At 41.8% G+C, this 11,798-nt stretch overlaps 1 protein-coding gene across 1 annotated transcript; it reads left to right on the top strand.

The window, feature by feature from the left end:
- Positions 1–3,291: 3,291 nt before the first annotated feature.
- Positions 3,292–11,555, top strand: CCDC23 (coiled-coil domain containing 23). The gene is made up of 2 exons (XM_006886535.1): positions 3,292–3,405; positions 11,469–11,555. The coding sequence occupies exons 1-2, from the start codon at positions 3,292–3,294 to the stop codon at positions 11,553–11,555; spliced, it is 201 nt and encodes a 66-aa protein (XP_006886597.1).
- Positions 11,556–11,798: the final 243 nt, after the last annotated feature.

Here is an 11,798-nt window from a genome sequence, read left to right as displayed (position 1 = left end):
TTGGAAAAGTAAAAAAATTCTTTCATTGTTTTACAATTCCTACCCCCAGGTTCACTCCACTATGCAGCCTTCACTCTGGACTCCTGTCATGACAAAAATACCTAATCATATATCCCTTTTAAACAGTTTTCTCCCTCATCTGTTCAATGCAGTATACATTATTGAACCCATCTTTCTCAGTCTCCCCCCAACCCCGATGTCAGTCCTGTTTTACAACAGTGGCACCATGAGGTATTTGTCCTTTTGTGACTGAGATACTTCACTCAGCATAGTGTCCTCCAGGGTCACCCATTTTGAATAATATTGCATGAGTTCCTTATTTTTCAATGCAGCATAGTATTCCATTGTGTGCAGCTTCTCTATCCATTCGTTTGTTGATGGGCACCTAGGTTGTTTCCAACTCCTTGTTATTGAGAAAAAAGCAACGATAAGCATGGGTGTGCATCTTGCTCTGTTCTGACAGCTGCCTCCTGGTCCAAGTATAGGTTAAGCATAAGCACAATCAAATGTTCTGGGATTCCCATTCTTCTCAGATTCAGCCACAGTTTGTTGTGATCCACACTGTCAACTGCCATTGCATAGTCAATGAAACACAGATAGACGTTCCTCTGGTACTCTCTGCTTTCAGCCAAGATCCATCTAATATTAGCTATAATATCCCTAAGTACCACGGCCCCTTCTAAACCCAGTCTGCACATCTGGCAGTTGACATGCTGCTCCAGTAGTTTTTGGATCATTTCAGCAGAATTTTGCTTCCTCATTCTGTTGGAGCACCTTTTTTTGGAATGGAAACAAATCTAGATTTCTTCTGGTCAGTTGGTTGTCCTCCAAATTTCTTTACACAACTTGGTGAGCACATCCAGGGCAATGTCTGTTTGTTGAAATATATCAGTTGGTATGCCATCAATTCTTAGGGCTTTGTTTATTGCCAATTCTTTCAGATCAGCTTCAACTTCTTCCTTCCTCACCACAGACTTTTGCTCATATGTTATTTCATTAAATTCTTCTGTATCCATCAATTCCTTTTAGTACAATGACTCTTGTATACTCTTTCCATTTTCTTTTAATGCTTTCCGGATCATTTATTATTCTTCCCAAAGCATCCTTAAGTATTGCCACTCATGGCTTGAATTTGTTTTTCAATTCCTTCAGCTTAAGAAATGCAGAGTGAGTTCAGTCCCTTCGATTTTCTGACTCCAGCTCTTTGCACATTTCATGATATTACTTTGCTTTGTCTTCTCAAGCTGCCTTTTGAAAGCTTCTGTTCAGCTCCTTAATTTCTTGATTTCTTCCTTTAGCTTTGACTTCTCGACACTCTAATGCAATATTCAAAGTCTCATCTGACATCCCTCTTGGTCTTTCTTCCTCTTCTTCCTTTGCAATGACTTTTTGCTGAAAAGCTTAAGTGACACTTCTAAATTGAGACACAGTAGAGCATCAATTTACTTGCAAAATCAAGTAATGGGAACTTTAATAACCACCACAGTCAGACCCACAACTAGTCATGGGATTGGTGCAGGATCTGGTAGTGCATTGGGATTATCTTTAAGATGAAAGTCAGGGGGCCAACTCAACAAGTTAGCAATATCACACTATACAGTTATTATCAGTATTGAGCTAGAGCCTAAGCCATGTGAGAACCTGCTTTATCAGATATTTGGATCTTTGTTGTCCAAATGTTCATATTTTTTTCAACTTTGGGTAATTTAATAAGTTAAAAATTGTAGACAGTTAATACATCTCCTTTATTTTCAGTTAATTTGAACGTTTCTCCGTGTTTACTTGCCATTTGTACTATTTCAACGTGTCCATTTCCCACTGCGGCAAACAAGATTTCACCTGATCCTCCCACTCGCTAATAAGCTTGTTAACTAAGAAAGGGGCCATTACCATGGTCCACTTTCTGAATTAAGAAAATGTAGTTTCAAACAAAAAAAAAAAAGAATGAAAAAAGAAAACGTAGTTTATCAATTTAAAATTCTAATACCTGGTTTCAGATTTCACCCTTTAAAGCCTTGCAGCTGTCCCACAAAGTATTCCCAGGAAAAAAGGTGTGTGGTTTTTTTTTTAAAATTCCATTGTAAGTGGCTGTTTATTCTATGAAGCCTTTTGAAATTTCTCTCTCTTTTTTTAAATTTTATCTTGGTTTGCTTACAAAGCTCATATACATTGTGTTTCACTCTATTCTTCATTCATACTGTGTTTCAATCATTCCCATGCATTTGGGGGGCTTTCTCCCATGCATTATGTTGCTCATCATTACTTTGTCTTTTCACCCGTATCTTTCCCATTTCCTTCATCCCCTTCTTCCACCCACCAAATTGTGCAACCCTGCAGTTTCGCCCCTACCCATCTTTACCCCTCCGGTGATGACGTAACGCACCCTTTAAAGGGTTTCCGCCCCCTTCCTCCTCTAGAACCTCTGCGCGTGCGCAGTCACCCGCCCGCCCCTGGCCCCGCCCAGCCCTAGGTGGGAGGGCTCTGAATGCTCCATCCAGAATTAGGGAAAAGGCATGGATTTCCGAGTCCCCGATTGAAGGTCGGCTAGGGGCCTCCGTCTACATTGCTGCTGAGGTCCCACGATCCCAAAATCAGATAGGGAAGCCTATAGATTCCCGAGCCCTTCGATTGGCGGTGGCGCCAGAGGTTCGGGGCGCCTGTCTCCTAACACCATTTTGCACCTGAAAGAGGGCGTGAGGTGGATGCTTGAATGCAGCCCCTCGGGGCTGGGCTGCCCAGGGCGGACCGGGGCGGAGTCGGGAGGCGGAGGGCGGGCCATGGCAAGTGGGGAGGTCCTGGGCGTGGACAGCACCTGGGCAGGGCGTCCGGAGAGAATTGGGTCGGAAATCGTCCTGTTGGCCAGTGATGCCAAGCTTGGGGTGCGAAACTCTGGCCTGGCCGTCGCGAGACTCCCGGGCCTCGTTGCCCTTCTAATAATAACTCCTCGAGTTTCAGCATTCGACAGTGTATCAGGCGCGTTCACATGTTTTTTTGTTTGTTTTATTTAATGCTTGTCAAAGCAGCTCTTGAGGGAGAACGCTGAGGATGCAGGAGGAGATTTGGATTTTTTTTAGAGTGGCCCAGCGTGGCCGTGGCCGTGGCCATGAAACCTGACGCCTCCAGATCCAGCGCTCTTCCCCTCGGGCCGCTTTGTGCCTCACCTGTCAAAGAAAGGGGCTGAGCTAGGGGGTTCCACAGGCGAGTGACTGGCAGTTCTTTTGTTTGCTTGCAGCGCCGCCCCTTTCTGGGCCATCCAGATCAGAGCTGACTGTAGTATTGAGAAGCCCTGCCATGGACCCACCAGCACGTAAAGAAAAACCCAAAGTTAAAGAACCTGTCAGCAGAGTTGAGAAGGCCAAGCAGAAGTCGGCCCAACAGGAGCTGAAACAAAGACAAAGAGCGGAGGTGAGACCCAGCAGAAATCTGTACTCTGCAGTCTACCAGAGATGATAATGGGGCAGAGGAATAGAGGGGAGGACTGGACCGGGAACCCTCCCTGCCTCCAGGCTAGACAGCTCATCCCCCTGGTTTAGAGGACACCTTGGAGGTCCAGAATAATGAAAGTCAGACGGGTTTACAATCCAAATGAGGGCCAGGACCCGGACTCTCCAGGACTCCTGGTTTACAGCTTGGATAGTTGGGACCTGAGGGAATTGGGAAAGGAGAAAGAAAAGGAATAGGCAAGGGTAAAAGGGAGAGATAGGAAAAGCTAGTGCCTGACCACACCACACCCCCATACACATCCCCTACACCATACCCACACCCCCCACGCTACACACAGCCCCCAGGACAGAGGTTCTGGATTTAGTCCTGAAACTTGCTGCTTATAATCAGGAAGTAAAAGACCTAAACTCCAAACCTAACAAAAATACTCCTTTGTTATCTCAATCCTAAAACACTTCTTTGTTATCTCAATCCTTAAATTCAATTTGAGAATAAAAAGCTTAAATTTTTCTTACACAGTATATGTTAAAACGTGAATTTGGGTTCTTTTGCATTTTGGGTTTTTTGTTTTGGGTTTTTTGTTTGTTTGTTTTTTTTACTTAAAACATAAGTATTTTAGTATTTAATATCTGGGATGGGAGGAATGCTTTGTGGTCTCTATTTTTCCTCTTCCTATTTTTTCTTTCTTAATTCTCTTTTTGAGAAATTGAAAATACAGAAATATAGCATACAGCACAAATTATTGACTACTCTGCTCCTTAGATGATAGTAGTTAACATTTTATCATTTGTTTAGAGTCTTTTTAAACATTTAAATGTCCAACTTTGAAGAATCCTTTGTTCATTTCTTTTTTGCACTCTTTTTACCCTCTTTATGGACAACCACTTTTATGGTCTTTAAAGTACTTTTACATTCAAATATATTAATAGATATCTTAACAATGTACAATATTCTTTTGAATTTTAAAATATTTATATTAGTAAAATCTCATTTATAGTTCTGCATTATTCTTATATTTCGTTTTACCTTAGGTGGCCTAATGGTAAGGACCTGCTCATACCAAAGGCATAGGATTCTAACCCATTAGCTGTTCTGTGGGAGATTCTTGTGACTGTCTCTAAAACCTTCTGGAGGGTCAGCTATGACTCGATTCTGGCTTGACGGTGCACACAACAGCAGCCTGTGTTAATATGAGTTATTCTGTTTAGCTACTTATAATAATCTACATGTGAATATACTTTTTTCAGTATATTTACCCATTCCTCCAGAGACAGACTTTTGGATCTTAATATTTTCTGTTATTACACACTATGACAGTGAAAAACTTTTCGATATCTTTTAAAGCCTGTGCTAGAAATTTCGCGCTCGCGCTCGCGCTCTCTCGCTGTGTGTGTGTAGCGTCAAATCAGATTTGACTGGTACAGGAGGAGATTGCCCCTCCTTCTCCAACGGAGCATACCTCTGGGGTTGCACTGCAGCTTCTTGCCACTAGGCCACCAGAGCTCCCCTTAGCTAGAATTTCTATGTTGTTGTGTGCCATTAAGTCAGAACCAACCTATAGCTAACCCTCCAGCAGGTTTTCAGAGGCAATAAATTGCATGGAAGGAGATTATCTATCCTCTATGGAGCAGCTGATAGATTTGAATTGCCTTTGGGATTGCAGCACAGCTTCTTAACACTAGACTGCAGGAGTTCCCTGGAATATCTATTTTACTTGCCATCAAGTCGACTCATAGAGACCCTATGTACAAAAGATCTGAATCAGGAGCTCTGGTGGCCTAGTGGCAAGGAGCTGCAACTACAATCCCATAGGTGCATGGTTCGAATCCACCAGATGCTGTGCCAGGTAAGGAGGGACAATCTCCTCCTGTACCAGTCAGATCTGATTTGATGGTACACTCACACAAAAATAATAAAATTTAAAAAATCTAAAAAAAATATCTGAATCCTGTTCTATATTGTGCCATCATCACACCTCCTGTTACACAAGAGCCCATTGCAGCAGTCACCGCATCAGTCCACCTGGTCAAGGGTTTCCTCTCCTTCGCTGACCCTCCACCCTTCTCAGCTTCATGTCCTTCTCCAAGGCATAGACCCTTCTAGCAACATGCCCAAAGTATGTGAGGTGAAGCCTCATCATTCTTGCCTCCAAAGAGCACTCTGGCTGCACCCTCTCCATAACATATCTGTTCTCTTGGCCATCTATGATGTTCAGTGCTCTTCTCCAACACTAAAGCTCAAAGGTGTCAGTTCTTTTACTGTCATCCTTATTCATTGTCAACTTGTACATTTTCAGTTTTATTGTTGTGGTGTGCAGTAAAGTCAATACCAACTCATAGCAAATCTGCTTGACAGAGTAGAAGTGACATGTAGTATAATCTTTGCAGAGAACTGGTGCATTTAAACTGCCTACCATTCACTTAGTAACCAAATGTTTAAGCCATCAAATTTCCTTTCTCTTTACTAGACATTGATGTATTGTTTTGAAAGTATTATCTCAGTTTACACCTGTTAATAGTGTTATAAGATTTTTTTAATTTTTAAAATTTGTGTGTGTGTGTGTGTGTGTGTGTGTGTGTGTACATACCGTCAAATCGGATCTGACTGGTACAGGAGGAGATTGTCCCTCCTTTTCCGGCAGAGCATCTGGTGGATTTGAACCGTGCACCTCTGGGATTGCAGTGCAGCTTCTTGCCACTAGGCCACCAGAGATCCCCAATAGTGTTATAAGATTTAACAATATTTAATAAGATCAGACTTTAAGTTCTTACCAAGCTTATCTACTTATTGAACAAATATTGAATTAGTTGCTGAAACTGAGGAGAGCCTGAAGCGTTTGCTGCATAGGGTCAAGAACTATTGTCTGCAATATGGATTGAAGCTCAGCATAAAGAAAACAAAGATTCTTACCACTGAGCCCCTTGGCAGCATCATGGTATATAGAGAAGAGATTGAGATTGGTAATAATTTCAGCTTTCTCAGTTCCACAATCAACACTCTTGGCACTAGCAGTCAGGAAATCAAAAGATGAAACAGATTAGGAAAATATGTTGTCAGGGACATCTCCAGAGTGCTGAAGAGCAAGGATGTCAGCCTAGAGACTAAGGTACACCTGATCCAGACCGTGGTCTTTGTCATTACTTGCTATGCCTCAGAGAGCTGGACAATGACCAAGAATGGCAGAAGAATCATCAATGCCTTTGTGTTGTGGTGCTGGAGAAGAGTTTTGAACATTCCATGGACTACCAAGAGAACTAACAGGTCTTTCTTGCAGAGGGTGAAACCAAGCTGTTCTTTTGAGGGGAGGATTTTGAGACTCCATCTCACGTACTTTGGGCATGTAGCCAAAAGAGACCAGTTTCTGGAGAAAGAAATATCATGCTTAGAAGGGTCAAGGGACAGTGCAGGAGAGGAAGATTCCAAATGAGATGAATTGACACAATAACTGGGGTAATGAGGGGTTAAGTGTGTCAGAGACAGTGAGATTGGCTCAGGATAGAGCAGGGTTCAGAGCTATTGTACATAGGGTTGCTTTGAGTCGTAGTCGACTTGACGGCACATAATAACAGTAATTATGTGACAAGGACTGTTCTGGGAATTTCGGATATGTAAATGGACAAAGTAGACAAAAAATGGTATGTGCTTTCATGGAGTGTGAGGAGAGGCAGACATAATAAATAAATTTCATTTTATGTTGATTGAGCAGCTGAAGTTTACCTTTAGATTAATGTAGATCACCTGAGATCTTTGACCTGGTTTCTAACAAGTTTTATCCCCTTTTCATTACATCTCCATCCTCATATGACCCAGGCTTCCAGTTTTACTGAATTGTGCTCTGTTGAGCTGTTAGAGGGCTGCTATAACAAATGTGGTGGAGGTGGTGGTAGTGGTGGTGGTGGTGTATATGAGTCAGAACAGACCCATCACTGCTTTCCAGCAGGTTTCAATGGCAGTAAAGCTTATGGGAGGAAATTTCCCATCCTTCTGCCATAGAGCAGCTGGTGGATTCGAATTGCATACCTTTGCGTTGGCAGCACAGCTCCTTACCAAATAGGCCTATGAAACTGCCCTTGTTGAACTGCCATTGTTCATGTCATATTGTTACCCCCCCTTAGCAAGATTCTATAGGTTAAATTTACTTGTCTGACTTTAAGATCCATTGTGCCCTTGAACAAGATGCTTAAATTTCTCTGAACCTGAGTTTCTCAATTTTCTCTTTTTTTTTAAATTAATTTAAATAAAAGTTTACAGAAACTTAGGGTTACCAGTCATTCTCAACTTTCTCTTTTTAAAAATGAGAATGCTAATATCTGCCTCATAAGGTTGTTATTGTTGTTGTTATGTGCCATCAAGTCGCCTACAACTTATAGTGACCCTATGTACAACAGCTCTGGACCCTGCACTATCCTGTGCCAACCTCACACACCCACCTCCATTACTCCAGTCACTGAGTCAATACATCTTATCTAGGGTCTTCATCTCCTGCACTGTCCCTCCACCCTTCCAAGCATGATGTCCCTCTCCATGGACTGGTCCTTCCCTGCAACATGTCCAAAGTATGTCAGATGGAGCTTCAGAATCCTTGCCTCCAAGGAGTAGCCTGGTTTCACCCTCCCAGGACAAACCTGTTTGTCCTCCTAGCAGTCCATGATATAATAGAAATCTTATATGTGACACACTTAGCAGTATACTTGACACAGAAAGCACTCAGTAAGCACTAGTGCTTTTTATCAGGCCACTGTGCTTTTAAGCAGTTGGGGATTTTTTATATTTTGCATTCTAAATTGAACAGCTTGTTATGTTGATGTTGGCATGCTTAGTTATAATATATCATAATAAACCTTCATTTTTTCCTAAAACAAATTGATAATATAAATGTGAAATATATGACCTCCATGAAGTAGGTAGTACTATCCTCATGCTATAGTGAAGTGATGTATGTGACTAGAGTCACATGAGGGGCAGAACTAATTCTGACCCTTCTCAGAACAGCTGCTTTGTGGTTTTCTTTGTCTGTATGGCCCGGAGTGTGATTTCCTAAAATAGAAATGTGACCAGACCCCTTGCAGAATGAAGAAACAGTTTCCACTCAGTTCTATAAAGATACCACATTCCAGAAGGTTCAGTGTGAGGGATGAATGAGAACAGAAGGTGTATTTGGCAGTTGAAGCAGCATGTGACACTACTAGTGACCCTTTCTTTCTACAAAGTCTTTCATTCCCTGACTTAGATATCCTGACCCATTTTTAGTTGTTTCTTTCGTCAGTATTTCGTTTATTTATTACCTTTTTCTGCTTATTTTATTTCCTCTACCTTCTTGATCAGTCTCTAAGAAGCTATTAAGTATCCCTTTCAGTCCCTTGCACAATAATGTGTGCATATTTAAAATGCTAGGTATTGTGAAGTCAAAGTGTGTGTGTGTGTGTGTGTGTGTGTGTGTGTGTGTGTGAGAGAGAGAGAGAGAGAAACCATATGTTGTACCAATCAGCCTCCAACTCCATGCACAATGGAACTAAATACTACCTGGACCAACTTTTCAGAAATAGATTGCTGAGACTTTCTTCTAGTCTACTTGTGCTGTGAGTGACCTCTCAAGAGTACTGAAGTGCAACTACATCAGGCTGGAGACTAAGGTGCGCCTGATCCAGACTATAGTCTTTGCAATTACGTGCTATGCATCAGAGAGTTGGACAGTGAATAGGGATGATAGAAAGAGAATTGATGCCTTTGAGTTGTGGTGCTGGAGAAGAGTGTTGAATATACCATGGACTGCTAGGAGAACAAACAGGTTTGTCCTGGAAAGGGTGAAGCCAGAATGTTCCCTGGAGTCAAGAATTCTGAAGCTTCATCTGACATACTTTGGGCATGTTGCGAGGAGGGACTGGTCCTTAGAGAGGGATATCATGTTTGGGAGAGTGGAGGGATGGCACAGGAGAGGAAGACCCTCGATGAAATGCATTGGTTCTGTGAGTGGAGTGGTGGGAATGAGTGTGTTTGAGACAGCGAGGTTGGTACAGGATAGAACAGCATTTGGGCCTCTTGTACATAGGGTTGCTATGAGTTGCAAATGACTCGATGGCACATAACAACAACAACAACAACAACAACTTGTTTAGTCTGGAAGTTCTATTAAAACCTGTTCAGCCTCACAGCAGCAATCAAGTCTTGACTGACAGAGGAGTGGTGGTTGCACATGGGGTGCATTGGCAGCAAAATCAAACCCAGGTCGCCTATATAAAAAGAGAGTTCTCTAGCTTACTAACCACATTGCCATAGTATGTTGCAGACCAGGGGTAAAGTGTATTAATAAGTATTAATAATGAGACAGAACACCAGGAATGTAAGAGAAAACAAAGGTAAAGCAGGAGGCTCTCAAAACAACTGAAGTGCTATGCTGGTCCCAGCTTTCCTGTGCCTTTATTGAAAATTGCCAGGAAGAAAATCACAAAGAGAATTCAATGCAAATGAAGCTAAACTCTTTCTATTGAAAACCTTATGCTTGACTCAGGAGGGAAGGGTTAGCAAATACAAGAGTCCTGTAAATGCTTAAGGTTTGCCTCAGTGCTTCAGGATGAATTCCACCTTCTATTTGCCTCCCTTATATCCTGAAATAGCATTTGGTTTATTATAAATATTTAGTATGAAATTTGACTTCCCACAATTAGAGGTGACTAGACTGAAGATTTTGTTTGGTTTGTTAATTCAGGGATGTAAATGCTGCTTTAGTCAATCAATGTTCTCTACACTCTTTGATACATATTAACGATTCAGTCCAAAGATCTGCCTCTTGCTTCATCCAACTCCTCTGACATGAATAATGGGCAGCCCTTCTTTTCTTTGCCCCCATATGTGGATACATGATGCACACCACCTCTTGAATGGCATTGTTGGGGGAATAGCAAGCCTCATCATGGTAAGGTTACCCTGGGCCAAGAGCCTCCTTTTAGGCTTACTAAAACTTGTTAGATGAAACTGAATGAGCTACAACTTGTAGTAACCCTATAAACAACAGATCTGAACCCTGCCCTGTCTTGTACCATCCTCGTGATGTCCAACATATTAAGCCCATTGTTACAGTGACTATGTCAGTCCATCTTGCTGAGGGTCTTGCTTCCTTTCTGTGACCTTCTCCCTTTCCTAGCATGAGGTCTTTTTCCAAGAACTGGCCCCATCCTAACAACATGCCCAAAGTATGTGAGATGAAGTTTCCCTATCTTTGCCTCTACAGAGTGCACTAGCTGCACTTTCTGAAAGACAGATATGTTTCTTTTTTTGGCAGTCCATGGGATGTTCAATACTCTTCATCAGCACCACAATTTAAAGACATTGATTCTTCTTTGATCATCCTGTTCTAGGTCATGTTCCCACTACATCCTCTTTGGACTATTGTAATAGGTTATCACCTAAAATAACAAAAACAACACATTTGCCGTCCTCTGGATTTTGACTTCAGAAGCAGATCACCAGGTCTTTCTATGAGGCACATCTGAGTATGGTTGAATCACCAACTTTGGTTAGTAGTCAAGTACTACACTGCCTCTATCTTTACCAAAGCACACATATAATCAACTTGTTCCCCTACATACTTATTTTCACTGGCTCTCCATATTTTACCAGATAAAAGTCCAGATCCCTTAGCACAGCATGAAAGCCCTAACCTACTTTTCTTGTTTTTCCAGATCCCCAACTCCACTGTATATATCCTTCATATTAGCATATTTGGAATCCACAGAACTGAACCTGTACATTTACAGTATATTCTCCTGTGAATTGCTTATCCTGTCCCATCCCCAATCTTCAAGATTTACTAATCCTTCAAAGGCCTAATCAAGCCACTTTGCTGCTGCTTTTCTAATTCTCCAAAAGGGATTAATATCCAATGTTACTCTTCCCATACCTATTCCTGAATTACTAGCACAGTCCTGGAATTTTCAAGTGACAGACCTTACTGTGTCTGATGATATGTTGAGCATCTACCTCCATTGTTGATGATTTTTTTTGTTTGTTTGTTTCCTCCCATTCAGATCTATGCCCTCAACAGAGTCATGACAGAACTGGAGCAGCAGCAGTTTGATGAGTTCTGTAAACAGATGCAGCCTTCTGGAGAGTGAGTCACCTCTGGTTCAAACTAAATGGGACCCTCCAAACACTGTCTGCCAGCCTTGTTACCAGTTTTAAGCAGAGATGGCTCATTTGGAGCCTCATACAACTGGACAAGAAGACGTTTGTGTTATTCCTAAAACTGGATAAATCTGATTTCCACTTCACTGGTTCCTCCAATCAGAAATGTCCCGATGCGTTTTGAAGAGACTTGTTTTCTTCTAAGATAATAGATTTTTTTAAAATCCTTTTTT

This window comes from Elephantulus edwardii, unplaced genomic scaffold, assembly GCF_000299155.1.
Source record: "Elephantulus edwardii isolate Elephantulus edwardi_28Jun2011 unplaced genomic scaffold, EleEdw1.0 scaffold00049, whole genome shotgun sequence".
Lineage (NCBI taxonomy): Eukaryota > Metazoa > Chordata > Mammalia > Macroscelidea > Macroscelididae > Elephantulus > Elephantulus edwardii.
Note: the sequence above shows the minus strand (reverse complement) of the source record. Positions and strands in the feature narration are given on the sequence as shown.

Coding starts and splice junctions, on each gene's coding strand:
- CCDC23 (XM_006886535.1), top strand. CDS start 3,292: ATGGACCCACCAGCACGTAAAGAAAAACCCAAAGTTAAAGAACCTGTC. Junction 3,406..11,468: donor AACAAAGACAAAGAGCGGAG/GTGAGACCCAGC, acceptor CCTCCCATTCAG/ATCTATGCCCTCAACAGAGT.